General features: G+C 35.6%; 4 protein-coding genes and 1 pseudogene across 4 annotated transcripts; 1 reads left to right on the forward strand and 4 right to left on the reverse strand.

Moving 5' to 3' along the window:
- Nucleotides 1–1,971: 1,971 nt before the first annotated feature.
- Nucleotides 1,972–4,073, reverse strand: LOC121802063 (40S ribosomal protein S20-2). The gene is made up of 4 exons (XM_042201621.1): nt 3,928–4,073; nt 3,680–3,799; nt 2,635–2,748; nt 1,972–2,307 (listed from the first exon to the last, which is right to left on the reverse strand). The coding sequence occupies exons 2-4, from the start codon at nt 3,789–3,791 to the stop codon at nt 2,165–2,167; spliced, it is 369 nt and encodes a 122-aa protein (XP_042057555.1). The 5' UTR covers nt 3,792–3,799; nt 3,928–4,073; the 3' UTR covers nt 1,972–2,164.
- Nucleotides 4,074–4,793: 720 nt separating this feature from the next.
- On the reverse strand, nt 4,794–6,611 carry LOC121802062 (40S ribosomal protein S13-2-like). The gene is made up of 5 exons (XM_042201620.1): nt 6,479–6,611; nt 6,314–6,386; nt 6,069–6,207; nt 5,785–5,971; nt 4,794–5,112 (listed from the first exon to the last, which is right to left on the reverse strand). The coding sequence occupies exons 1-5, from the start codon at nt 6,499–6,501 to the stop codon at nt 5,079–5,081; spliced, it is 456 nt and encodes a 151-aa protein (XP_042057554.1). The 5' UTR covers nt 6,502–6,611; the 3' UTR covers nt 4,794–5,078.
- Nucleotides 6,612–7,490: 879 nt separating this feature from the next.
- LOC121801824 (probable calcium-binding protein CML13) lies at nt 7,491–9,646 on the reverse strand. Its single transcript, XM_042201249.1, has 2 exons — nt 9,135–9,646; nt 7,491–7,663 (listed from the first exon to the last, which is right to left on the reverse strand). Exon 1 carries the CDS (start codon nt 9,575–9,577, stop codon nt 9,140–9,142), a length of 438 nt encoding a protein of 145 aa, XP_042057183.1. The 5' UTR covers nt 9,578–9,646; the 3' UTR covers nt 7,491–7,663; nt 9,135–9,139.
- A 10,113-nt stretch (nt 9,647–19,759) lies between these two features.
- Nucleotides 19,760–22,133, reverse strand: LOC121804348 (annotated as a pseudogene).
- A 2,302-nt stretch (nt 22,134–24,435) lies between these two features.
- On the forward strand, nt 24,436–26,306 carry LOC121803437. Its single transcript, XM_042203101.1, has 2 exons — nt 24,436–24,864; nt 26,249–26,306. The coding sequence occupies exons 1-2, from the start codon at nt 24,583–24,585 to the stop codon at nt 26,291–26,293; spliced, it is 327 nt and encodes a 108-aa protein (XP_042059035.1). The 5' UTR covers nt 24,436–24,582; the 3' UTR covers nt 26,294–26,306.
- The last annotated feature ends 652 nt before the right edge of the window (nt 26,307–26,958 follow it).

Here is a 26,958-nt window from a genome sequence, read left to right on the forward strand (position 1 = left end):
GTGGCACCAGTGCAGCCGGTGGCATCAGTGTAGGCGGTGGCACAACGTAGTAGGTAACTGGTTCAATTCCTCTCTTTTTTCTTGCAGTACCTAGTAGCTAGTTCAGTTCCTTTATTCTTTCCTACGGCAGGTGTAACAACTGTTCTACTTCTTTTCCCTTCTTTGCTGCTGCCAGTGCAGTAGCCGAGACATCTCCGATCTCGACAAAAAAATTTTAATATCGAAATTCTTTTATCATAATCTATGCAATGGGGCACTCACTCCTCAACAAACGGATAGACTCTCCCAACTTTTAAGATCTAAGGTACATAATTCTAAGAAACACTCTAGTTTTCAAGTTCTTAATTTATGCAAAATGATATAGCACACCTATATATATATAGGGGTGTAAATATATATAGGTAATTCTCACATATTATAGAATTCTCTAGTCTATTCTTTTACGTTCTATGCATTTAGATTTTTACATACAAAAAGTCTAGTACTATATTAGATGAAATTTATAACTAAAGAATTCTATGTACAGATAATTTTACAAGTATGTAGATATTCTACTACATAAATCTATATAATTCTTCTACTACATATATAGTATCTAAATTAAGAGAATATTTATATAATTTTCCGACCAACACTCGTAAATCCATTATTTAATGTATAAAAACCTTTGGCCACCAAACATGCCTGTTCTGCGTTCCAACAGCCGCCCTCCTATAATTCCGACGCCGACCACATCCTTATCCTTCCTCAAAAAATCATTACTCACAGTCTGATCACCATGATGTTTTAGGGTTGTGTACAAATTAATAGTATTTGGTATCTTAATATCATATCAACCTTTTCTTTGAACCACAAGTTCGTGACGTTCTTACTAGGAATGTCACTTCTAATATACGAATGTAACAGATAAATATAAACAATTGGAACTGAAAAATAATAACCTATGTATAAATCGAGTTAGCCTATTCGGGCTGACGCATTGAGCGTGGCATGCCGACTAGGCTTGTACGTTAGCTAGTCAATTGGATTATAGCGTGCCACCTTAGGCCCCACGGCTCACCACAATCGGCACCTCTAGCCCGGGTCAAAATCAATAAGTTGGAGATGTTGTATATTCTATACAACTAGTATATTATCTTGGAATGGTAGACTTTGAATTATATAATCATGCATCATGTGATATACATATATCTTTAATTTATATGCTATTATTTTTATTTATATCATTAAAATGGAAAAATGTGCATATTAAATCTCATTATTTGCTTTTAGTACTTGCCTAAAACCTAGATCTATTGGCTGCATTTAATAGTTACTAAACCTATCCTCAATAATTCATTTCTTAATGTACTTAGTTTTATTTCAACCGTTTGTATTTTTTACGTAAATAGGTTTTCATTATTGGATATTTTCCTTCAAAAAATTTATTGGAAATAAGGAAACACTTATTATTTTCCTTCACATATTCATTAGGCAAACAAGTTTGATAAGAAGATGACCAATCAATTGATTCAATTTCACAAATCACTAGTTATAATATAATTATATTACCAAACTTGGGTGACAGACATACACTCAAATAAAATGAAGCCAAATGCGCAACTTAATTGGCCCAACTAATACTTGTATGCGTACTTATTGCATAGTGCGAGCGCGTTACTAGTGACCTGCGCCACATTCCTCATTCGGGCCCTAACAGAGTTCTTGACCCGGCCAATCAAGGCCCGGCCTAAGAACCTCTCCGAGCAAGTCGAGGCATCCATGCTTACCCACGTCTGCAGGTTACTCAAGTTCCACACAAACTCCGGGCCCCGTCCCAGCCCATGTTCTTGAGCTCCCTTGCCGACTTGCTCATTGTATATAAAAAGTAGTGATTTGTATTTCAATTATTAAACAAATAAAGCCTTTAAAGCAAGTGAAAGTGTAAAACATGGAGTACTAATCAGCAACAACTAACAACAGTTACTCGAGTAAGCGTTAAACATAATTTTAAACTGAATTTGTATCCGAGCATAAATAAAAATACCTACAAAAAACCTTGTTACAAAACTTAAATTCACTGGTTCAGAAAAACTCTTTAAATTCAAATTCCAAAAATCTAAAAGGTCATTTAATAAACAAGTTTTAAACTTAACTAACAAAAGCAGAAATACAGCAACAGGGTCTAGGAGTCAGCAATGGTGACTTCGACTTCGACACCAGGTTCAATGGTGATAGAAGTAATCTGCTTCACAACATCTGGTGAGCTGAAAAGGTCGATGACTCGCTTGTGCACACGCAGCTCAAACCTATCGAATGTGTTTGTTCCTGAAGAGTCGATTCAACAAAATGTAAATTGTTCGCAAACATAAACAGCATCAAGATTATGTACACAGATCGGGTAAACTAGAACTATTCAGAGAAAGCTGAACAGGCCCCTTGCATCTACCAAGAAAATTACAAAATATATTCACTGAAGAAATTTACAAAAACAAATTTGTTTATACCACAAGCCACACAAACTTTCACAGGAAGAGTGAACAACAAATCCCTGAACATTAGTTTGCATTAAGAAACATTACAAGTTGTTAGTACAGAGTGGATTCACATAAGCAAGCAAGCAAGCAAGAGTTTCAAGTTGTATAGGATCCCTACCTTCACCGCAAGGAGACTTCCTAGTGGTGATTTTGAGAACCTTGGTAGGCATTCTGACTGGTCCCTTGACTCTCAGCCTTTTGTCCTTGGCACCACGTACAAGGTCAGCACAAACTGTCAAAGAAAATTCAGGTCAACAGTGCCTCAATCATATAGGAACCATATACACAGAAAGATACCAAAATTGGCGAAGCATCACAACTCAGAGCACAGCCATGGTCCATGATTAGATCCAACAGAAAAATAAATATCAGCTCATTAAAAAGAACCGATAAATCCATATTTCAAAGTTGGTGAAGCATCAAACTCAGATCATACACATAATTGATCAATGGCGCCAACAGACCACAAAAGAAACCTATTGAATGGTACAAAGAAATCCTCCAGCTTATAATGGAGAAGTAAATAGCACATCCATGATTCATGAATACATCAATCAGATGTAAACCAAGTAAACAGTGCCAACTAATCAGTACCTCCAATTGTAAGAATAAGAAACAAAGATCGTAACACACTCAAATAATCATATCAATCTATTTGACGAGAACAAACTGAAACTTTCTGAATATTGAGCTGGTAAAAATACAGAATTTATTAATTCGCTGTGACACACACGGCACCAGCAAAGGAAAAGGAGACATGAAGCTCACCCTCAATATAACATGAAGCTCTTAAACACAACTTATATGATCAAGCTCATTTAAGCTGTATGCAATCATTCTTTAGAAGAAATTGCTTCAAAAATAATAATCTTACTAGAACCTTTTAAGCTCTTTTCAAAAGTAAGGGCAATCAAAACTGATCACGCTGCAATTACACCACTGTCATTACTAACATTTTATATGCTCCTTATTTAGATACTCAAACTATTATTCAATGCTACAACTGGAGCAATCATAGCCATTTTGCAATGTATACAACAAACAGGATAAATTAGTCTTCGAGCATACAATAAACCAGGTACAAGCTATGTAATCCAGAGCTTAAATAGAGCAATTGAATAATGAAACACAACTAAAAATGCATAAGCAAATAAAGGTTGCACCTTTCTCGAGATTTTTTACATTCTTGGAGGACAGAGTGATGCGGATCTTGTGAATCTGCTCCAGGGGCTCCTCCAGCCCCGGCTTCGTCGGCTTCATTGTTGCAAACGCCATTGTTTCGTCTGGCCCCAACATACACACAGAATAGTACAGTCAATCAATCAGCAAACAAAATTTTCGTATTCGCAAGATTAATAGCATTTTAACTAAGTAGACGATTGCGAAATGCTATTTTCGCGTGTGAATTTACCGGTGGCGGAGAGAGGAGTGCGGCGGCGGAGCTGAGAAGTTCGACGAAATAAGAGTGCAGCTGAATTGTGATTGAGATTTTAAACCAAGCGGCTAAACTAGGGTTTTGTTTTCATGTTTTGGCTATTTGCATTTGCACCCTGCTATTTGGCTTATTTATTAAAGAGCCCGATAAAATCAGATTTCCAAAAAATGTTAGTAATGGTTTTTTTTTGGATTAATAATTGATTAGTAATGATTAATTTTCTATCAATATTTTATTAGTAATGATAAGAGAAAAAAACCGCCATTAGAGCAATCACAAACAACATAGACCACAAATTCGTACAAGTTATATATTATCCACGTGTCATATCAGCTTTTCAGGTCAGCTCATAAACGGTAGGTGTTGGGTGATGCTCTCAAATTGGTCGATTTCATGCGGGCTAGACCACTGTGCAGCCGGCTCATGGTCCCTGGTCTAGGTTGCTTTCCTACAATGTTCACTCCTTAATCCCATCCAATGATTGCAAATAGCCTTAATTAGCCTAACTATCTTTGAAAAGTTAGATGTCTTAGTTCTTTATGTCACTCTACCCCTTCATGTATCAAACTGAGCTAATTCAAGATCAACTCATCTTGTTAATGGCAATCTCAAATTCTTATATCATCAGCTTGAGTTGGTGGGGAAGAGTAATATGGTTTTGGAAATTTCATTTGTTTAAGTGAAGTAGTATTAGTTAGGACACCAAATCAATTTTAACAACAATTCAATTTTACACCGATTTAATCGACAGAAAAAACTTAATAACCTCTTTTCATTATTATATGTTGCTTAGCCTGATTATATAAACTTCTCAACATAACTGGAGTAAAATTTCAATGCAATTTTCAAAAATAGTGTAGCTGTAACAACGATTATGAGATTCTGAGATTTTAGTCGTAAGATACAGTAGTACACTCATTAATAAACCTAAAAAAATGGTTATTGGAGGAACCAAACATTAACGAAACAAAGAAGAATTGAGTTCCAACCATGAGTTAAAAAAACTGTCGAATAAAAAGAACAAAATTCCAAATCAACAATTTGCTTTGCCAAAATACAAAATGGTTTTTCCGATGTTGACTCAAAATAGCTACACCTCCCCTGCTCTCTCATCAGGGCATCTCAGCCTAAGCAACAAGGGTGCTCGCAGTGGTCGATTCACTGCAGGAGTAACGTTGACATCAAGAAGTTAGAAAGGGATGAAATCAATGTTCCAAATACAAGTGCATGGCTTAGTCTTTTGCAAAGATCTGATACAAGAAACAGCAGTAGAATATTTACGCAGTAACTAGACAAGATTAGCTGGAATGACACAAAGTTCAAACAGTTCGGAGGTAGAACAGCTGATGGTGTTTAAATGATGCAATGAATTTGTTAAAAAAACTAATCCAAAAAACAAAATGCAGGTCCCATTTGTATATTGTATTTGGCTGATGAATCATGTTGGGGCTTTGATTTCCTTTGTTAGAAATCCAGACAATATTCTCCCAAACAATAAAAACTGAAAATCTGTGCTTAAATAGAACTATTAAGTAGGAACATTCTAATTGGAAGTATCTCCTGAATAGCTCAACTAGTCAAAGAGACTCAAGTAAATCCTAGCTCAACTAGTCAGAGAGACTCAATCGTAAGATTCATAAAGAAAAGGAAGTAAATAGTTCAATCTGTTTAACGGGTGAGCTAAGTCAATCCAGAAATATAAAGCCTTCATACAGAACACATTTTGAGATATCAAACTATACAAGGCAAATATAACACAATTCAACCAAGTAACTCATAATTACTCAAAGATGAGAAGCAACTTAAAACGGAGTAATGTGCAAAGGGGCTTACTATTTCCACACAGGTGGAAGCTTCTTGGTCTTCTTGTAGTAACGGGCCAAGCGGTGAATCCTGCTCTCAACCAAAATCAACCTGAACTTTGAATCCTTATCCTTCCGGTTCCTCTCCAAATGCTTCCTGATGGCCACAGCCTTCTTGATCAAGTGGTACAGATCCTCAGGAATTTCGGGCGCAAGAGCTGAAACAGCATTAACACCAACCAGCAATCAATCAGCTAGTGAAAATACATGTAGGACTAAATATTAGTCAATTTCGAGAGCACAAATTCTCAATACCGTGAGCCTTCAAAATGCGAAGGATTTTGCTGCCGGTAACGCTTTTCACCTGAGCAATACCATGTGAGTCACGAAGAATCACACCGATTTGTGACGGTGTCAATCCTTTCTTCGCGAATTTGCAAATACTATCCTCAACCTATAGAATGTGAATTTCAATAATTAAAAACTACATTACCAATTTACAATAGCATAACATATAAAGCTTAACACAAATGTGAGAGATTTAGGTCAGACTGATTTACATCTTGAGACGAGATTTTGAGCCAGGTAGGGGCAGATCTCTTGTAAGGCAGAGCTGAAGCAGAAATACCTTTACTGAAATCAAACAAAATCACGCAAAATCCATAACTACGGGAAAATCATATGGTAAAAAAAAGCGTAAATAGAGTGATGGAGATGGATGTTACCCTCTGCTATGCATACGACCCATGGCGCAGCAGCTGTGAGTTCAATCGGATGAAATTTGTTCAATATCCAATTTGAAGGCCACGAACCCTAGCTCCACAGTAATACTAGCATTGAGGTTGAATATTAGGGTTTTAATATGCTTATGAAAGCAATGCAGAAATTATATTAGGCCGGCCCACTTATTATTAATATGCAAATTTGTGTTGGGCTTGTAAATGTTAAATGGGCTTATATACTTACTAGGTGAAATTTAATGACCAAGTCGAACTTTTATTTTTATGAATATTGTGAAATTAAAAATTTTAATAATATTTTTTATATATTAAAATCAAATTAAATTTTAAATATTAAAATTGGAATGAAAAACGCTAAAAGTGCAACAAACGAGAGTGATGCTCACATAACATATGCAACATTTTATTCCTTTAAAAATATAAGTATTGCATTGACATTATGACTAGTTCCATGAGATTCAATGATTCACTTTTTTGTGCTACTCCACGCACAAATTTCTGTGTTTTCATACATACTACCTCAATCCATAATAATGCAAAATTAATAAAATAAAAAGATATTATAAAAAATATTTCGTAGTTAATACTACTCAGTCCATAAAAATGCACGATTTTAAGCAAAATTAGTAAAATAAAAAAGATATTATAAAAAATATTGCATAGTTAAAAGTGTTTTAAGTGAAAAGTAGATAAAAACTAAATTTTAGTAGACAACTCAAATTGAAAAACAAGAGTATTTTTTAGACGGCTGGTGTATATTTTTTTATTTCAAATTTGTATTCTTTACTTGAATTTGTTTATCTGTTATTGTGAGTTTATTGCATCAAATCAAAGTGCATTAGTACTCCATTATTTTTAACAATTTAAAAACAATAATACTATTATGATGTAATGTATTATTGTAAAATATACTAGTATTTATAGTAATAAATTTTATTAAAAGAACCTCATCACAAAAGATACTATCTCTCAAACAACAGGAGTATGCTAAAAAGGATAAATTATGAAATAGGCATTCCATTTTCATAAGATATGAGTCAATAAATAAATGAAACTTACTACCTACAACAATAAATACAGTTCAAAATCAATAAAATAAAACATATGCATCTTCACGACTTCACACAGCTTGAGAAAAGCACATGAGCATGAACCTCCCCTCTCACTCACCTGCAATGACAGCTTGCTTAATCAGAACATCAAACAATTCCAAACCAATAGGCCTCCAAAAATGTTATGAATCATAAACTAAGATATAGTGATAAGATCCCACATCGGCTTCACACGAAAGTGTGGAATAGCATGGTTTTGGGTTAAGTTAGGGCTTCCTACTATGATTATCCGATAAACTGCTGAATAATTATACTAGAAAAAAAATACTCCAGTTACAGAGTATTTTTCTATGGCAATGGAGCCAGAAAGAAGAGATACACATCATGTAAGAAAGAGCTCAGAAGAAATGTTTCCTTGTGCAGAGGATCACATTATCTACGCACAGGCAACTGCAAAGTTCAGATACACACATCATGTAGTTCAATATGCATTACAAATCACACATCGAATCAGGAAACTACATTCTATCAGCCCACAAAACATGGTTTAAACCATCTAGTTTCTTTCGGGTGTTTTGATATATTTGCCCCTGACAAACAAAAGGTCCGGAGGAAATATAGAGAATGACGATTGGGAAAAGTCTTCCAACTTCAGACGAGGTGATCCTTCAACTTCTCAAATTATATTCATCATCATTTACATGTTTGAGGTATATCCTCTTTTTAATAATAAAAAACTATGGTTTACAGCTGATGTACCTACTGTTGGGACTAGAGCCCACTTTCAAAAGTAACTACTGTATTTTACTAGACTCAATTATGTTATATGAAACACTAAATACACAAGACTCGATGTACACTAAAACGTTCTGAGGACACATCTCTCACTAGACACCTCACTCAATCAAGAACTTTCAATGGTCTTTGAAGTTACCAACCCATTCCCTCTGAATATATCAGCAACTTGGGTAGCTTTCAAGGTTTCCAATTCTTCCTAATCTTCTCCAAAGTCAGCCAAGACTTTATTTTCAATACCTACTGCTTGTTTAAGTTTACATATCTTCCATTTTTTCAAAAAGAAATACTAAAATGCTTACATGTTACCAGAATAAATGTGGCAGGATAAATACCACATAAGAACTCTAGTTTCATCGATAGATTTCCAAACCATAAAAAATAGATTTTTGAATTTCGAGATAAATATATGTATGTTTGACCTAGCAATGTAGTTAAAAATAGGCAAAGGGAAAAGCATGCTAATTCTCTGGCTGGTTTCTAAAGAGGTGAAGTGGTGAAGATACAAACTATAAGTGAGAATACTAGACGATAATGTTAGCCAGCTCTGTTTCTAATGAAATGTGTTACCAAATTTCATTGATAAGAGGAAAGGAGAAGAATAATTCAAGGCTTTTCTCATTTCCTTTTCATCCTAATAAGATTATAGGTAAATTCCAAGAAAGAAAACAAATTAAATTTATGACACAATCATTACGCATAAACAGATAAACAATAAACGGCTGGATGAAATGCAACGAGCGACAACAAATTGAATTCAAAATTCAAAATCTGAACAATAACACAAATTTCACCGTTCTTATTTGGCGACCATGCGCGCGATGAAATCCTCGTATTTGATCTTGCCATCGGATCCGACGTCGACCTCTCGGATCCACTCGTCGAACTCGGCGGGCTCCAGTTTCTCGCCGATGCTGGTGAGGATGTGCCTGAGCTCCTTCACCACGATGAAGCCGGTCCCCTCCTTGTCGAGCACCTGGAACGCGTCGCGGAGCTGCTTGTCGAACGGCTCCGCCTTCAAGTGCTTCCCCATGAGATCGAGGAACCTCTGGAAATCGAACGGCGCGGTGAGCTTCTCCTCGGCGATTATGGCTTTCAGCTGCGCCTGCGTAGGGTTGCCGCCGAGGGAGCGCATCAGGATTCCGAGCTCCGATGGCGCGATTTTGCCGTCGCTGTCTGCGTCGAACAGATTGAACGCCTCCTTCATCGATGATACCTGATCGTCGGTGAGCCCCATTTTGCGTGATCTCTTCTTCTCTTCTGCGGTTGCCAATTCCTTATTGTTTTCTACTTTTCGAGAGAGAAATGTGATTTTGTTGAAGGAGGGTAAGAATGGTAATATGGAAAACTATGGGGTTGTTTTCGGTAATTTTCAATATTAATTTGGGCCGTAAAAAAAGTAATATGTGGGCTGTGATAAATGGGTTTCATCATTCTTGGGCCTCTAAATTCATATTTTTTGCAATTCACCATGTTGCACTATTTCACAATAAAATTTCATTTTTATTTAATATAATTATATTGATTCTAACACCTTTTTAAGGTAATTAATTTCATGAATTATTTAAATTTTTTGTATTACTTCAAATACATTAATAAAAGGAAAATCTTGCCTAATTATAAGTAATTCTTAAATTAATGACACTATAAATTAAACAACGGCAAATTTTCACATATAATATATATATTACACTCCTGATAAATTGTTGTGTGATACTTTATTAGAGGACTTATATTTCGATGGTTCGTCATGGTATCCTTTATTTCTCTTCACAGCGCAATGCTTGAAGCATAATTGTATCCCACGACTCATCAAATATCCGCTTACGGTGTCATACACTTGGCCTTTTTTTAATCTCGAGTAAATTCTCGTCTAGTTGTGAATTTTTGCAAGGAGTGTATGTGTATTCACCCTCGCATCTTTCGTCGCATGTCAATGGCAAATTGAGTATTCTACGTATTAGTATCACAGGTATTGTACATTTTTCGAAGAATCAACTATGCTTCAAATCTCTTAAATAAATAAAAAGTCATTTTAAATAAATTCCCTAAGTCGAAGGCAATTCTTTCAACTGTTCACTCAAGAATCTTTAATTGAGTGACTGCAATCTAGTGTTCGTCTGCTCTATTTAACTTTTCCCCAAATCTATGCTATAGATTTCATACTTTTCTCTACACTTCCTTCTTCCCTCAAAAATTGTGGACCTCATCAATACCCCAATCCTCAAAATGGAAACCAATTTGCAAAAGATGAATGGTCCCAACACAACAATCAGTGTGTGTGTGTGTGAAAGAGAGAGAGGTAAACAAAGATTACAGAAGAATCTTGGGGCTTGGCTTAGAGAACCTTAGCATTAATGGTTGTGAAGACATGAAAGAAACATATCTACTCCCTCCGTCACGCACTACTCGCACTTATTTCCTTTTTGGGCGTCCCAAGTTACTTGCACTCTTTCCATTTTTAGTAAAAAAATTCACCTATAGCCGTCATTTTTGACTTTCCTATACACTCATTCCTTAATCTCCGTGCCGAAAGGTGCGAGTAGCCCGGGACGGAGGGAGTACAATAATGAAACAATAAAAGAAGGAAGGAAGAAAGAAAGTAAATGAGTGAAGCAAGTTAACAAAGGTGGTTAGAATTGTGCTAGGAAATTTTACAGCTAAAAAGGAGGCACCCACATATTTAAAATTAAATGATAAATATGCGTAATAATTGGTTGATCTAAAAAATAACAATTCACTGAATTTTGTGGTAGACACAGTATCAGTCCATCAGTCCCATAATTTTCTACCTTTTTTCCAATCTTACACCAATAAATAACTTATTTATTGCCTACACATAATTGCCATGATTATACCCTAAACCCTAAACCCTAAAGGTCAAAACTGGTCCTAAACATATGTCAATTTTATGATTTTGGTCTTATACTTTATCTTTTGAATTTTTGCATCCTGAACATTTCAACTCGGATCACAATTGGTCATACACTAACAATTCCGTCAATTTTTAAACGGTTTTAACCCGAATGGAACTGTTAAAACCATCAAAGTCGGTCAAAATCAGGTTAAAACCGTTTAAAAATTGACGGAATTGTTAGTGTATGACCAATTGTGATCCGAGTTGAAATGTTCAGGATGCAAAAATTCAAAAGATAAAGTATAGAACCAAAATCATAAAATAAGCATATGTTCGGGATCAGTTTTGGTCTTTACTCTTCTTACAAATGTGAATGGGACTGAGAAGAGATGATCAATCACAAAGTCCAAGAGAAAAAAGTGAAATTTGTTGTGTACTATAGTAATGATTATATCTCTTACATTGTTAACATGTAACGTGACCGAAATCAATACCCATATTCCATACAATTGAAAAGGGATTTTCTCCTTTTAAAGTTTGGTGAGTAGTCAATGTGAGCAGTCCTTACCTACACTATAACGCAAAGCAAGAATTAGAAGGGACTAGGGTTTAGCCATTAGAATTTTTATCACTCACTTGATAATGGTAATAATACTAATGAGCCATCGTAATCAATAAAATATGATTAATTTCAAGGACTGAACTAGTGCAATGGAGTACAAGACTTGCTTCATATATGTTGTATGAGTGATAAATGTGGGGTTTTACAAATGAAATAAACTATTTCGCTTAATAGCTAGTTTTTTTTAGATGTGTTCTCTTACTTAGTTTGTAATAATGGTATCAAAATCAATTCGAAGTGGTGGTATGGTAGTATGGATTGTGACCAACAAGGTACGAATGTTATAGACTGAAACCAGTACAAGGTATGAGACATGTTCTCAAAGAGGGTCGAATGCTACGAATTGAAATCAATGCAAGATATTAAACTCATCTCACGTTGTTATATGAGCAATAGATTGTTACGAGGCTTATCCTTAAAGATAATGGAACGTCACGGACTTGAACCAGTGCAAGGTATGAGACTTGTCCCACACCGGTTCAATAAGCAATATGCATAGGTTTTATAGATGACTTCTCGTGTTACTCCATAAGCGGCTGAAATAGTGCAAGGTGTAAGACTTGCCATTAAGGAGGCACAAATGTTACAAACCAAAACTAACCAATTCACCTGCACGGAATGTTTTAAAATTAACACGTAAAACGAGAAATGGTCCAAAGTCCATATTTTTTGAGAAAGTTGCCCTCCTACACTGAGACTAGCAATATACCAACATCATATGTGTTACATGTGCATAGAGAGTATGTTGGAATGTATTGACAAGTGTTGGAGGGGTTGATGGAGTGCATAAAGAGAAGGACAATCTCAGCTTTACAACTATAATTGTGGAATGGGATAATCTCATTTTCAAGAGATCCCATATGCAATTTCTGCACTCTCTCTCCAACTTTTGCTACCACTAGTATTAACCTCCGTGCTATGCACGAGCATAAGAGTTTCAAACAATGAATACAAAATATAATAAAAATATAGAAAAGAAGAACTCAAAGCAATGTGAAGATTTAAAAAAAATGTACTACTCCATAATGAATGTATTATTTATATACAATTTTAATTTATGATCCAAGTGGAGTAAAACAATAAAATTAATGACAAAAAGAATATGTGTAACTAAGGATTAAAGAATATAAGTTAATTAGAATAAATATACAAATAAAGAAAATATGTGTGAGTAACGATCAAAGAGTATAAATTGGAATAAGAAGCGCACAATAACAATATGCTCATATTAGATAATTTAAAAAATATTTTAATTAATTAACTATAAATTTTAAAATAAATATTGACTAAAACACTTTAAAATATATAATACATATAGAGCAATCACACTTCAATGACATACTACAACTTCCTATAAAAATAGTAGTATTATTTTAATATTCAGTTAAACTCAAGAATAATTAAAACTTTCGGTCATTCAATTGAATCGAATATAAAAAATGTCTTTATTTTTATAAGGATGAAATTTTAAATATTTTAATTAAATAAATATAGCATGAAAATTAAATTATATATTCGTGTTGCCATTTAGTTTATAGATTAATTCAGAGAAGAAATTATTACAATGATGAATAAAATTTTAATTTTAACCCAAGTAGAAGGCAAATTAAACTCTTTAGCACAATTCCAATTTTAACTCAAATAAAAGGCAAAATAACAATACATAAACTTAATTACAAAGATGAATTTAAGTTAGAAAATATTTATATAAAGTCCAATAAATTAATAGTTCAAAATTAAAACCTAATTTTTAAAACATAAATATAATGATATATACGTAACCCCCAATTTAAAACTATATTTTTATAATTTTTTTCAAAATCATAAAATCCAATACAAATAAAGCTCAAATAATACATTCCTTAGACTAAAATTTCAACACAAATAAACCTAAATAACAGTATACTCCATAAATTAATATTCCCTACAGAAAAATGCGGCGCCTCCCTCCCTTTCTCTTTCTCTTAGCGCCGATTGCACTCTCCCTTCCCATCTCCTCTTTCTCTCTCAGTCGGTATCGCCGCTGCAACCCTTCCTCCGGCGTCGTTCTCCTTTCTCTCTCTCTTTTTCAGAGCACTCTCCTTCCTCCGTCACGCCTCCCTTCCTCGCGGCGCTGCTCTGCTATGCTTCTTCGAAGTGGCGGCCCACTTTCTCGTAGACAGTCATCGCCTTGCCGCCACTGCCCCACCTCCATCAACCTTGCCACCTTCGTCACCCATCGTTGGAGTTGTCGCCGGCTTCCAAGAGTCATGCTATGCTGCAATGTCAGCAGGAACACACCATCAAAATCAAAGCAGAAAATCATCAACACACCATCAACAATGTCAACATTGTCAACAACAATGTAACCAACAACTCTAAAACCGTTCATACATTGATTAGTAATCAACAATGTCAACAACAATGTGTTCAGCAAACTCTAAAATCATAATTCTCAATGTCAACAACAATGTCAACAACAATGTTCACGTCAGTTACAACTTGAGGAATCACGTCAGTTATGGAGAGGTTGGAGTAAAATGAGGGAAGTAGTAACCGTTGTATGCTACAAATTCCACATAAGCCCCCGGTGACGGAATTTATAATGCTCGTTGACATTGACATTTGAGTCATTACGCCAGCCGTTGATTGTGATCAAAGATTGTTTAGGATTAAAGTTTGTAGTTTGTACCAAAGATAGGAGTTTGAATTTGATCATACCTCTCTCTCTCTATATATATATATATATAGTCGTGATCATATGATAACCCCTAAATATCGTAATAACCCTATAATTAAATCTGGACCACACATATTTCTAATCATGCGGTTGAGATTCAAACTTAGATTTACCTCATAGAAAAAAGGCAGATGGGTAAATATGTCATTTCGCTCATTTAATTTCTGAATTTCGCCAAATATCACGTAAAATGATAAAATGATATATGTTAGGTTTATTGCATAGAATGATAGTTTTGCCGGATAGAATGATACTCTACTTCATAAAAAAGGCGGAGGGGTAGATATGTCATTTCGCTCATTTAACATCTGAATTTCGCCAAATATCACGTAAAATGATAAAATTATATATGTTAGGTTTATTGCATAAAATGATAGTTTTGCCGGATAGAATGATACTATGAGTTGATAAAATGATACTCTGAATTTCGCCAAATATCACGTAAAAAGATAAAATTATAAAATGATAGGTTTATTGCATCGAATGATAGTTTTGCCGGATAGAATGATACTCTGAGTTGATAAAATGATACTCTGAATGATAAAATGATACTCTGAATTTCGCCAAATATCACGTAAAATGATAAAATGATAGGTTTATTGCATAGAATGATAGTTTTGCCGGATAGAATGATACTCTGAGTTGATAAAATGATACTCTGAATTTCGCAAAATATCACGTAAAATGATAAAATGATAAAATGATAGGTTTATTGCATAGAATGATAGTTTTGCCGGATAGAATGATACTCTGAGTTGATAAAATGATACTTTTGACTGACTGATAAAAAGATAAAATGATAAAATGATAGGTTTATTGCATAGAATGATAGTTTTCCCGGATAGAATGATACTCTGAGTTGATAAAATGATACTCTGAATGATAAAATGATACTCTGAATTTTGCCAAATATCACGTAAAATGATAAAATGATAGGTTTATTGCATAGAATGATAGTTTTGTCGGATAGAATGATACTTTTGACTGACTGATAAAATGATAAAATGATAGGTTTATTGCATAGAATGATAGTTTGCCGGATAGAATGATACTCTGAGTTGATAAAATGATACTCTGAATGATAAAATGATACTCTGAATTTCGCCAAATAACACGTAAAATGATAAAATGATAGGTTTATTGTATAGAATGATAGTTTTGTCGGATAGAATGATACCCTGAGTTGATAAAATGATACTTTTGACTGATAAAATGATAAAATGATACTCACGACAGATAGAATGATACTTTGAGTTGATAAAATGATACTTTTGGCTGATAGAATGATAGTTTTGTCGGATAGAATGATAGTTTTGCCGGATAGAATGATACTTTTGGCTTATAATGATAGTTATGTCATTTTATAGGTCGAAGTATCATTTTATCGGCTGCGAAATTAAATGAGCGAAATGACAGTTTTACCCCCGCGCTTTTTTTATGAAGTAAATCTAAGTTTGAATCTCAACCGCATGATTAGAAATATGTGTGTTCCAGATTTAGTTATAGGGTTATTACGGAAATTGGGGTTATCAATATAACGCACCCCTATATATATATATATATATATATATATATATATAGAGAGAGAGAGAGAGAGAGAGAGAGTTGTGATCAATGTCGAACCAATTTTAAAGATCGAACTAGAGACCAAATCTGGGCCATTAGATCTAGTTTTTTTGATGAGATGTGCTGCTGTGTAAATTTTTCGGTCTTCATTACAAGCCCATTTTACTTCATTGTATAGGTTTATTACTTCATTCCGTACGTAATCCCCTGAAACTACAACATGTTTTTACTTTCTTCCAGTATGTTTTGAAATGATTCAACATATGTTTCATTTGAATTCATTGACCTGAGTTTTTACTTTATTTACATTAAAAAATGTAATTTATTCAAGTGTGTTTATTACTTCATTCAGAAACGTTATTACTTTATTGAATAAGGTTTTTACTTCATTCCAGTAGGACTTCAAATGCTTCTACACATACTTCATTCCAGTAGGACTTCAAATGCTTCTACACATACTTCATTCCAATAATTTATTACATCATTCCATGTGTTTATTACACCATATCAGTGTTGTGGCGATGGTGATATATATTGTAGAGAGAAAGAACTGCACGCGATGGCGAAACCGCATTTACTTACTGGAATGAAGTAATAATCCTACTGGAATGAAGTAAAAACCTACCGGAATGAAGTTAAATTTTCGTAACATGTTAGTATGACTTTTTTACCTTCGGATGAATTAAAATAGGCTCGTGATAAAGGCAAAAATAATTGATAAATTTGTGTCTCTCATCCATAAAAAACTAGATCTAAAAACCCTAATTTGGTAGGGTTCGGTGGTTCGGTCTTTAAGAGTGGATTTGTGAATAATGAGTATATATATATATATATATATATATATATATATATATATTATATATATATCAATTAATTTCTAGAAAGTGGAAAAAAGACATGCATTGGTTTATTTCATTACACGTGCAAACCTTATGTTATTCGTTTGATACACTAAGCACTCAAATAATATGTACCATGGTATTCAATTTTATGCATATGACACGTATACTCTATAATTTTATACACAATATATATTAATAATATAGCAATTATTCTCATAATTAATTAAAATGTTACCTTCTATTGTATTATTTTAATATGGTTATTATTCTTGTAAATACACGATATTCCATGGAATTAAAATTATACAAAATAATATATATTCCAAATTTATTCTATAAATTTAGTAGTATTATTTAATTAATTTGAAACTAATTAGAACATATTAAATTTAGGACTAATTAAAATATACTAAACATTTTAATCGAGTAAATATTGGACGGTTCAAATGATTACATATTTATGTTGTCGTTTAGCTTATGAATTAATTCGGAGAAGAAACATTGCAATAATAAATAGTATAATTTTAATTTTAATTAAAATAGAAGGCAAATTGAACTCTCAAGCACAATTTCAATTGAACATAAATAAAAGAAAATTAATAATATATAAATTTAATTACTATTAGAAAAGAATCTACGTATTCTAAAAATTACATACTACTGTATTATTAAAATTCAATGGTCAAATTAAATCCCACTTACTATTTTTTAATACATAATTTTTAAATCCTAATACCCAATTTAGAACTCTTCTTAAAAAGGTCCAAATAATATATTCCTACATAAAGTAAGCTGGGGTGTTTTTTGAGTTAAATGTTTTCAAACTATAAATCCAACAAATTAAAGGCCCATATAATATGTACATAAACTAATACTCCCTATAAACCCTACGTGATTAAAAAAGCCACCTCTCCCCCCCTCTCTCTCAATCGGCGGGATTAGCCTTTCCTAGCCACCACGCCCACCAGCCTTTCTCGCCGCCGCTACTTCCGCTCTTCCTCGCCGCTCTGCCTCGCCAATTCCTTCGTCCTGCTTCGCCGCCTGCAAGAACCTGGCTAGCCGGCGTCGCTGTAGTGTGCTCCGGCATTCAAGTATCGTTTTGTGGGCTCCGGAGGATTTTGGTGGGTCTGCACAGCCGCCTAACCTGCGGCGGCGCCGGCGGTGGCATTTCTCTTAGGGTGTCCACTATAACATGCCCGCGGCTATAGCCGCGGGTTGGGGCGGTAGGCGGGCTGCCATAGTGGCGGAGGTGTCCGGCGGGGAGGCGGGCGCGGCGAGGGGAGAGGGAGGCGGCGGACGCGGCAGAGCCGCGTGCGGGGCGAGGACGCGGCGGGCTTGGCTATAGCCGCGCCTATAGGCGCGGCTCCTATTGCGGTCGCCAACCGCCGCGGCGGTGGCGGTGGTGGAGGAAAATGGAGGAAAATGTTGAGTTATGAAAATTTTTAATGGAGGAAAATGGAGGAAAATTTGTTTACTGCTGAGTTATGAATTTCGGTAATGGAGGAAAATGGTGATCAGCAGTCAAAGGTGGTCACGTGATCGTTGGTGGGGTCACATGCTCGTCCACGTGTCAGGTTAATTATTTTTAATTCGTATAGTCCACTTCTTCTACGTACGTATAGCCCGATAAATTTGTTCGTAATTACTTGAAACATTTTAAAATGAAAATTGATTATAAAATTTGGGGGCTATTGGGGGCTATTGGAGGTGTCCACTATAGTGGCGGAAATAGAATTTTGGGGCTATGGACAAAAAACTGGGGCTATGGACAAAAAACGGGGGCGGGGCTATTGGGCGTGTCCACTTATAGTGGACACCCTTATTCTCCTTCCTTTTTTTTTTCTTGGTTGATTTGATTATAATTCAAATATTGTGATTTTATTTATGAGTTTGTACGTTTTCTTTCTTTTTTCTTGCCCCATATTTTCTTCCTTGTATAGCTGTATCTTTCAATGAACTATTTTGACAGATTTGTAAAAATGCACGTAGCTCTATGTAGTCTTGGAAGTAGCGTACTTATTTGTAATATTTAAACAACATTTAGCCAATTGGATTTGCCAAAAGTGCCCTTTCACGTACTGTAATTTTTTCCCGCAAAAAAGGGTAAATTTGACTTTCTATCAAACTGTCACTTTAGATTAGTATAGATTACATTGTACAATTTCATCTTGGAGTCTTTTATGGGCAATCATCAACATCTTTATCTGATTACAACCTTTTACTTGACAGATGCCGTGATGCCTGCACAAATTGAGCATCCATTTCCTAAGTATTCCATGTGCACAAACAAATTGATGCAACAATGCATAAAATCATGATTCTCACCAGCACACCCTACACTTGTCCTGCCTCGGCAACCAGTTCACAATCATGCGTGGGACGGGTTGCGTTCATGACACCCGTTTTCTACAATCATTCACATTGTGTAACTTTAACAGAAAGAGGATAAGAGTAGAAGCCGCTTACTCCCTCGTATCCACTGCTCTCTTCTTGCAAGGAAGATTGTGTTTTTCAACCCTTCTAGCTTGAACGCGTCTGGCCTGAGATGTATATTGAGAGCAAAGTGTTTAGCTGAGGCTGTCAATAGATGTCTTCAATTTGGATAACATGAATTCTTAAACAGATTATGTATAATGGGGAAAGTGAGAAGATTTATTACAGCTATAAATATGTTAAGTCCATTGGAAGTAAACAGCAAGTACGAAATTAGAAGATCAATAATGACAACATGCCATGTAAGAAACATATGCAGCATGAAACAGAACCAGAGTATCATACAGCATAACTGTAATTTTGACAACAGACATCACTGCTTTCTGAAGCTATTTGGCATTCGCTATTCGGGTTTTTTCTGAAAATGGGAACCTTTTTCTTAACATGTTGCAAAAACAGTAGAAACGTGTTTGGAATAAACCCACATACATCAAACAAGCCCCAAACGCGTTTTTACCCTTTTTGCAATTCAAGAACCTTCACTATTCATATGATCATATATATGCTACAAAAGATTGATGTTTCCCTCTCTATTTCTGATTAAAAAACAGTAGCTAGAAGAATAAAATTTTCCTCTGTACACACCAAATAAGAACAAATGCTACACCAATAATTCTAGGTAGTTAACCAAACAACAACAACAAGAAGTTATATTGATGGTGCCTCATTAAGCATTTCATCCTCACCATTAATGTTTCTAAGAAGCACAGCATCATTCTCCTCTACACTGGAGAAGTCTTGTCTCTCGAGCTTTGTGTGGGCAGCAACAAACACGAGCTTCTGTACCTTGTCGAACCCTACTCCCTGCCCTCGAAATAATATCGTGAATGACCAATCACACTTGTTCCCACCTGAGGTTGCCTGAAGGAAAAGAAGCCTCACTGCAACTTTACTAAGTGATTTGAATTCCTTTAGGCAAGTTTCCCACACAAGCCTACTGCTCTGCGGATTAGCCATCTTCATCTTCCTAGTAACGGGATCCTGCTGCTTCAGCTGAACTGCCTGAGCATACAGCGGGTCCAAACCTTCTGATCTCCACTTCATAAGCTCCATCAATGCGATATGAGCCTCCTCCCCTGCAACGAGGCGGGTGACGAGCTTGTCAACGTCCTTCTCTTGCTCGTGCGTCAAGCACTTGAAAGGGGGGGGGGGGGTACTTCCCACAGGCATCCCTGACCAAATACTGTGGATCAAGAATGAAGGCGGCTGACCATGCCGGGTGATAGTTTTTCCTAAACCGCCTCTCGACTACCCTCTCAACGGGCCCCTCAGCCAAATTGTACTTGGTGCACAACTCCTTGATTTTGGACCTCATCTCCCCCCAAAGAGGAAGGCATTGCCCAACTAAAGGCCTATCTGCCTCAACCTCCTCAGCCATCGAGGTTACCAACTTTATCAACGAATGAACAGCCTCCACATTACTCCAAAACCCAACATCTTTAACAAGATCATCCACTTCTACAGCAGCAATATCCTCGACACAAACAGATTTAAATGCATCATCCAATACAACTAAATGAAGAATTTGTGAGCAAGTTAGTATATCTTCCAACATTGCAACAAAAGGACCATAATTCTTAGATATGTCACGTTTAGGAAAGGGGACTGTAATAAAAGTAGGAACTTCAAACCCTTGCAACCTAAACTTGAGGAAAGAACTTCTAACCATCGGTTGAGAGTTGATCAAATTCGCGATTTTCAGACAATTTCAGCTACACTCCCAAATAGTGGAAGCTCCCTATTGAAGTCCTTGATCAAACTACAGAATCCATGAATCTGACAAGATAAATTAACCATCCAAGTATTCTGAAGTTCTAACCTTTTCAATGCCTTCCCTTTATACCTATCTGCGATAATGCCTACACATCTCTGTGCATTGTCACAACAAATCTCTCCAACCGTCTCCCACAATACCTCCTCCACTGCCCCGCCATTCGAGTACACCGCCTTTTGGAAAACTCTGGTTCCATTAGGAAGGTTAACCACAAACTTAACCAGGCTCTTGCTCCCCCTGTCAATGATATTCCATCCATCAGAAGCAATCTGAAAGAAAGCTGCATCCCGGATTCTTGCTTCGGACGCTCTTCTAGCTTCCTCAAACTTGGAATCAAGCCTCGAGCATAGAAGCTCCCTCTTTGACACTTCAGGCAAGCCGACTTGCCTTAGAAAAGCCGCGAACATGGGATGCTCGAGGCTCGAAAATGCCACAGACCCACATACCTCGTAGTACCAGTCAGCTAAGAGATCAAAGGCTGCATCAACTTGCTCTTTCCTCAGTACATGAGAAGGAGGAGAATTGGGGCTCTTGAGCTTCTTCACACTCTCCTCCAGCATTGCCAGTGGTCTCAAATCATCTTCACAAGTCCAAGGAAGCGCGCTTGCGGTGATTCGGCTGCGAGGAGGGGGATGCGAGAGGGGGCAATTGCGTGATCGGCTTCAGCATCGAGGTGAAATTGCGTGAGCGGTTCTTGAAGGGTTTGAAGCGGAGAATGCGGCGTCGCAGAGGGAGCACTTGAGCTTCACTGATTTGGCGAGGTTGGTGTCGGGATTTCTGATCAGGATGGGATCGAAATGAGCCCAGTACCAAGCTCCTTTCCCATCCACCGCCTTCGTACGGAGTGACAGCAGCCTCGCGTACCGCTTGTTCACCGCATCTTCAGCCGCCTCCGGTGGAGATGGGTTTGCGTTGGACATTTCTGTTCCGTGAAAATCGGAGCTTTTTGGTTTAAGAGTTATGACTGTTGTTTCGGCATTTCGAGCTTGATATTTTGCAAGTGATCAAGTGTGAGTTCATTTAAGAGTTCCGCCGCGTTTTTTAGCCGGAAAATAAGTGGTGGAATTTTGAGGGTGAGATGTTCGAAGAATTGCTCAGGTGAACATATCGCAAAACAGAGGCTGCGAAATCAAAATTTGGGTATGTATTGTAGATAGGGGGGGAGAGAGAGAGAGTGAGTGAGTGAGTGAGGTGTTCAGTGTTCAGTGTTCTGTTCTTGACTTGAGGAAAGTGGTGTGAAGAAGGAGAAGAAGAAGAAAAATCAAAATGGGGATTTTATTTTGTTTTTATTTTCTGACGAAATTATACTGGAGTACTACTTTTTCTTGTACCACGTGCTAGTTGGCGCGTGTGGGAATCAAACGGAAGAAAAGTTGGAAATTCGTCAATGTAGTGGGCCCACTTGAAATCAGCCAATCAGATTGACTATTTGGTCAACACTGGTTACGTGGAACGCATTTAATTTACGAGTATTTGGGACAAATTTTCGGAGTATTCATAAACTCATATAGACATGGTGGAATACCATAAAAATGAAATATTATTCCATTCGTGTCAAATGTTTAGTAAAGGAAATGTAATAAAAATAAGAGATACATAAAGATAATACAGTAAAATATTACTAGTAAAAGTTTATTTTTACTACAAAGTTGAGTTAATTAACTTACTTGGACGGGTAAAGTATATATTTTAGTAATATTTAAAACATGAGTTTTCCTTTTGTATTTATTTATACTTTATTATTTTACTCATTAACTAAATAAATATTCCTATTATGAGCGACTAGTATGCTATGAAGCCTATGATCAAATTATGGAAATTGGGATTTACAATGAATAGCTATTTGGTCACATTAGATCATGATGCAATTTATTGAATAAAATGATAGAGTGTTTTAAATGCTAGAGAGATAAAAAAATATTTTATAATTTTCCATGATATGATCAAATAGACGAACTCAATTTAGATTTGAAATAGTAATAGTAGATGGTTAGTTCCTTTCAAAAAAGAAAGGAATGTGCCATGAAATTCAAATTTAGCAAATTATTTCTACTACCTATCAATCTACCACCAATCATTCCATAAAAATTGACATGCAGGCAAAAATGTACATACTGCAACTAATATCTGTGTACAGTTATTATTTCCTCTTTCTGCTTGTACGAATGTCAATTATCATACATACTTTTCAATTAATGCAATACATATTATAAATACACTAACATGTTCTTAATAGATACACTAACTCAAGGACTTAATAATATAATCAACCTAATTAAATCCTACCAAATGGGTTCAGCTGAATCATTTAATAAGTATGAATATTATAAAGTAGTACACGAATCATGCTCCTATAAAATACAAAAAAGTAGTAGGAGTACTTAATACAAAAAAAAATCATACTCCTATAAAATTAAAAAGACATCTACAATCATTTAACCATCACTCATGTATGCAATATCTCCACTTTGAGTATTTCAGCATTCCTTAGGTTTTAATAATTAGTGATTTAGGATACACCAGAAAATGGTAAATGGGAATAAAATATTGCTTGGACAGTTGAATGGATTGGCTTTATAGCTAATTGTTATTGGTGTAATTAATTAGTGGGACAAGTGTAAGCAATGTTAATAAAAGTTGTTGGCAAAATCAGGCCATAAAAATTAATGAAGTGGTTGATTAAAATTGAAACGTGGCTCCAATGGTATGATTGACAATTACTGCTAAAGAAGATTAGCTAGCTTAATCGATTGAAATTCATTAGTATATTTAAAAGAAAAAGAGAAAGTAATTATGTTATCAATGAATAAAATGTGGTTATTTTTCGTTTTTCCCCTTGTCGGTAAACAACTTTAATAAGCTTAATTAACAAAGCAACTATGTAGAAAATTTTATTATAATTGCAAAAGTGCACTTATACTATCAACTTGATATGTATGTTATGAATTTTTGTCCACTTCTTTCAAATCCTAAACTATTAACCCTCCAAGCTTAATAGCTCTATTAATTTTTGTTAGTTTTCAACTTAATAAAACTAACTATCCTTTTGCCTTTTCCATTAGTGGATCAGGTACTCCATTTTTACCATCTTCAAATCACTAAATACTTCCAAAGCAAGTGAAATTATGGCACAGACACTACTTTCAATTTCTCAAATGATTCATATTATATAGCACTAAAATAATTCAAAATTTCAAGTTAGGAGAGCCTTCACAACTCAATTAACAAGTGTCTTTGCTAAGGAAGTAGCTTACCACACTCTTGTTTCCTTCAAAGCAAAGCCATGGACAAAAATAATAACTATTTTTAGGCTCAAAATCCTCCCATACTTCACATTCTAATCAGCAAAACAAACACAATCTCAAAACAATGTTGCAATCCACATTTGAGCTGATCGGCCTGGCAGCCTCCAATTCCCACGTGATTTTCTGCCTATTCAACCTCATCATCGCTGTCGTCGTCATCAGCAGCTCAAAGTCGAATGAACAAACCCGTAAATTCATCGTGGATGAGACGAAGACGAAGATGGTGAAGGGTAATGGTGCACTGGTTGAGGCAGCATTGGCAGACGAAGACGACGAAGATGAAGATTTGAAGATGAGAGTGGAAGAATTCATTCAGAAAATGAACAAGGGATGGAGAAATGACAGAGTGAGAACCTGCCCTTTATAGACAAGTCACATGTTTTTTCAAGATTTTGAGGTTCATGCAGTTTTAAGTTAAGACTATTAGTAGTACTATTAAACTAAGTGACAGTATCCAAGAAATCTAGTACTTTTGTTGGAGAATCTGCATACTGCTGTAAGATCCTATATACTCCTCTCCAATTACTTGTCTCACTTTGACTCTTTTAAGAAAATGTAAAGAAAAATTAGTAGAAAAATGTCCTACTTTTATATACGGAGTATTAGTTTTATGAGCTAGTGGAATGCAAGATTCATTTACCAAAATTAGTGAAAGATAAACGAGACGTGTATTCTCGGAAAGGAAATATGAGGCATGTAAAACATGGGCGGAGGGAGAAGTTCCCTAACTCAGCAACTAAACTAGGAAACGGGAAAAGCAGATTTAGGCAGGCTGATCTCTGTGTCAAGGTCAGACCTTAGAATCCGTAATTCTAATGGAAAGCGGATACAATACATGTGAGACGATGAGCAGGCTATTCGTGGCTTTGCACTCTAACAACTCAACTTATGTTCAGAGTTTTAAACAAGGCAAGGTCGTGCCAAAGGAAATCATATGCTCATATTTTGGCTCTTTAGGCTTTTGGAACAAAATAGTCAATAACAACCTGTTTGTTTCATTTCAAGATTCAGTACAAATTTGCATTCAAAAATATATTTTGATGTAATGGTAACTACTAAGTACTAAAGTATAGATAGACGACCTAATTTGAACATTTAAGTGCTTATTGAAACATTTGATTACCAATTTATGCGAATCATTAACATAATTCAGAGGGAAAATTATATAACCTGAACAGGGCCACCATTTGCGGCAAGAATGCAGATTGGTCTACATCCTTGTTGGGAAAAAGATATTATCTTCATATTAATATCCTGTGGTAAGAGAGTGAAGCTATATATAAGTTAGTAAAATTAGGAGGAGATAAAGCACGCATTGATCGAAGTAATTCTATCTATCCAGATATGCAAGATCATACTAATATAATCAATACTTTTCTGGAAGGAGGTGAAAAATGGCTCTCTGTACCTTTGGGGGCTTGGAGTCATAGAATTTTTCTCCCGTTTTAAAGTATATAACTTATCTCTTCAAAAGATGCAATAATGTATTTTCAAATGTCATCTCATAATGCTACATTTCTGCTAAAGACTAAATTAAGCAGGGTTCAAATTACTGATTGTCAGCTGTTCAAATTACCTTGGTGCATCAAAAATTTCTTTGACATTAGTTTTAAAATCTTTTCTTAGCTTTTGAATGCATGGATTCTTGCTTATGTAGAAAAAAGTGTATCTTAGCACAATACCTTGATGGAAATTCTAATAAGTGACTATGCCATGCTTATTTCAAACAGACGTTGAGTTATCCAAGTATTTTCTCGTGGTGCTCGGATACTTGATGGTGCTTTTATGACTCAAGATTTGAACTTAAAATCATCCAATACAGAGACGAATGCAGCTTCTGATGGGGCAACTGTATCCTCAGTTTCCATAGCTGATCCTTATGTGTTGCTGAGAATGATTGATGGAAGCATTCAGCTTCTTGTTGGAGGTATGTCTGGACAAAGTTTATAGAGTTGCAATTACTTGGCTGTGTTCGCTGTATGTACTTTGCTTTCAAGAATATTTATTTCTATTTATATATACAAAATGCAATTACATTTGTATCCCTTGGAGATCAGTCTTGCAAACCTAACATTCTAGTCTACAACCTATATACATGAATCCACCTGCTCTGCTCTCTATCATCATAAAGGTCCTGAACCATGGATTCGTAAGACAAGTACTGATGCCTAGCTTTCTACTGGGATTGGTGAGGCTATTGATGGGCTTGATGGTTCAACACATGAACATGGCGACGTGTACTGCATTCTATGCTATGACAATGGAGATCGGGAGATATTTGATGTACCTAACTTTAATAGTGTTTTCTTGGTTGATAAATTTGTATCTGGAAGGAGCCACATCTTAGATACATTTTTCCATGGCACAACAAATAATTATATAAACCTCACAAACAAATATTCTGAAGATATTGGACAAGTCAGATAAGAGGCCACTCACA

Source organism: Salvia splendens, chromosome 5, assembly GCF_004379255.2.
Source record: "Salvia splendens isolate huo1 chromosome 5, SspV2, whole genome shotgun sequence".
NCBI classification, from domain to species: Eukaryota; Viridiplantae; Streptophyta; class Magnoliopsida; order Lamiales; family Lamiaceae; genus Salvia; species Salvia splendens.

What these genes read in the sequence shown, in the direction of transcription:
- LOC121801824 (XM_042201249.1), bottom strand. Translation starts at nt 9,577, where the DNA reads ATGGGGCTCACCGACGATCAGGTATCATCGATGAAGGAGGCGTTCAAT.
- LOC121802062 (XM_042201620.1), bottom strand. Translation starts at nt 6,501, where the DNA reads ATGGGTCGTATGCATAGCAGAGG. An exon ending in GGTCGTATGCATAGCAGAGG is followed by an intron (nt 6,387 to 6,478) that starts GTAACATCCATC and finishes GTTTGATTTCAG; the next exon opens with TAAAGGTATTTCTGCTTCAG. An exon ending in TCGCATTTTGAAGGCTCACG is followed by an intron (nt 5,972 to 6,068) that starts GTATTGAGAATT and finishes ATGCTGTTTCAG; the next exon opens with CTCTTGCGCCCGAAATTCCT.
- LOC121803437 (XM_042203101.1), top strand. Translation starts at nt 24,583, where the DNA reads ATGTTGCAATCCACATTTGAGCTGATCGGCCTGGCAGCCTCCAATTCC. An exon ending in AGGGATGGAGAAATGACAGA is followed by an intron (nt 24,865 to 26,248) that starts GTGAGAACCTGC and finishes TATTTCAAACAG; the next exon opens with ACGTTGAGTTATCCAAGTAT.
- LOC121802063 (XM_042201621.1), bottom strand. Translation starts at nt 3,791, where the DNA reads ATGGCGTTTGCAACAATGAAGCCGACGAAGCCGGGGCTGGAGGAGCCC. An exon ending in TGTAAAAAATCTCGAGAAAG is followed by an intron (nt 2,749 to 3,679) that starts GTGCAACCTTTA and finishes TTTCTTTGACAG; the next exon opens with TTTGTGCTGACCTTGTACGT. An exon ending in GAAGTCTCCTTGCGGTGAAG is followed by an intron (nt 2,308 to 2,634) that starts GTAGGGATCCTA and finishes TCGACTCTTCAG; the next exon opens with GAACAAACACATTCGATAGG.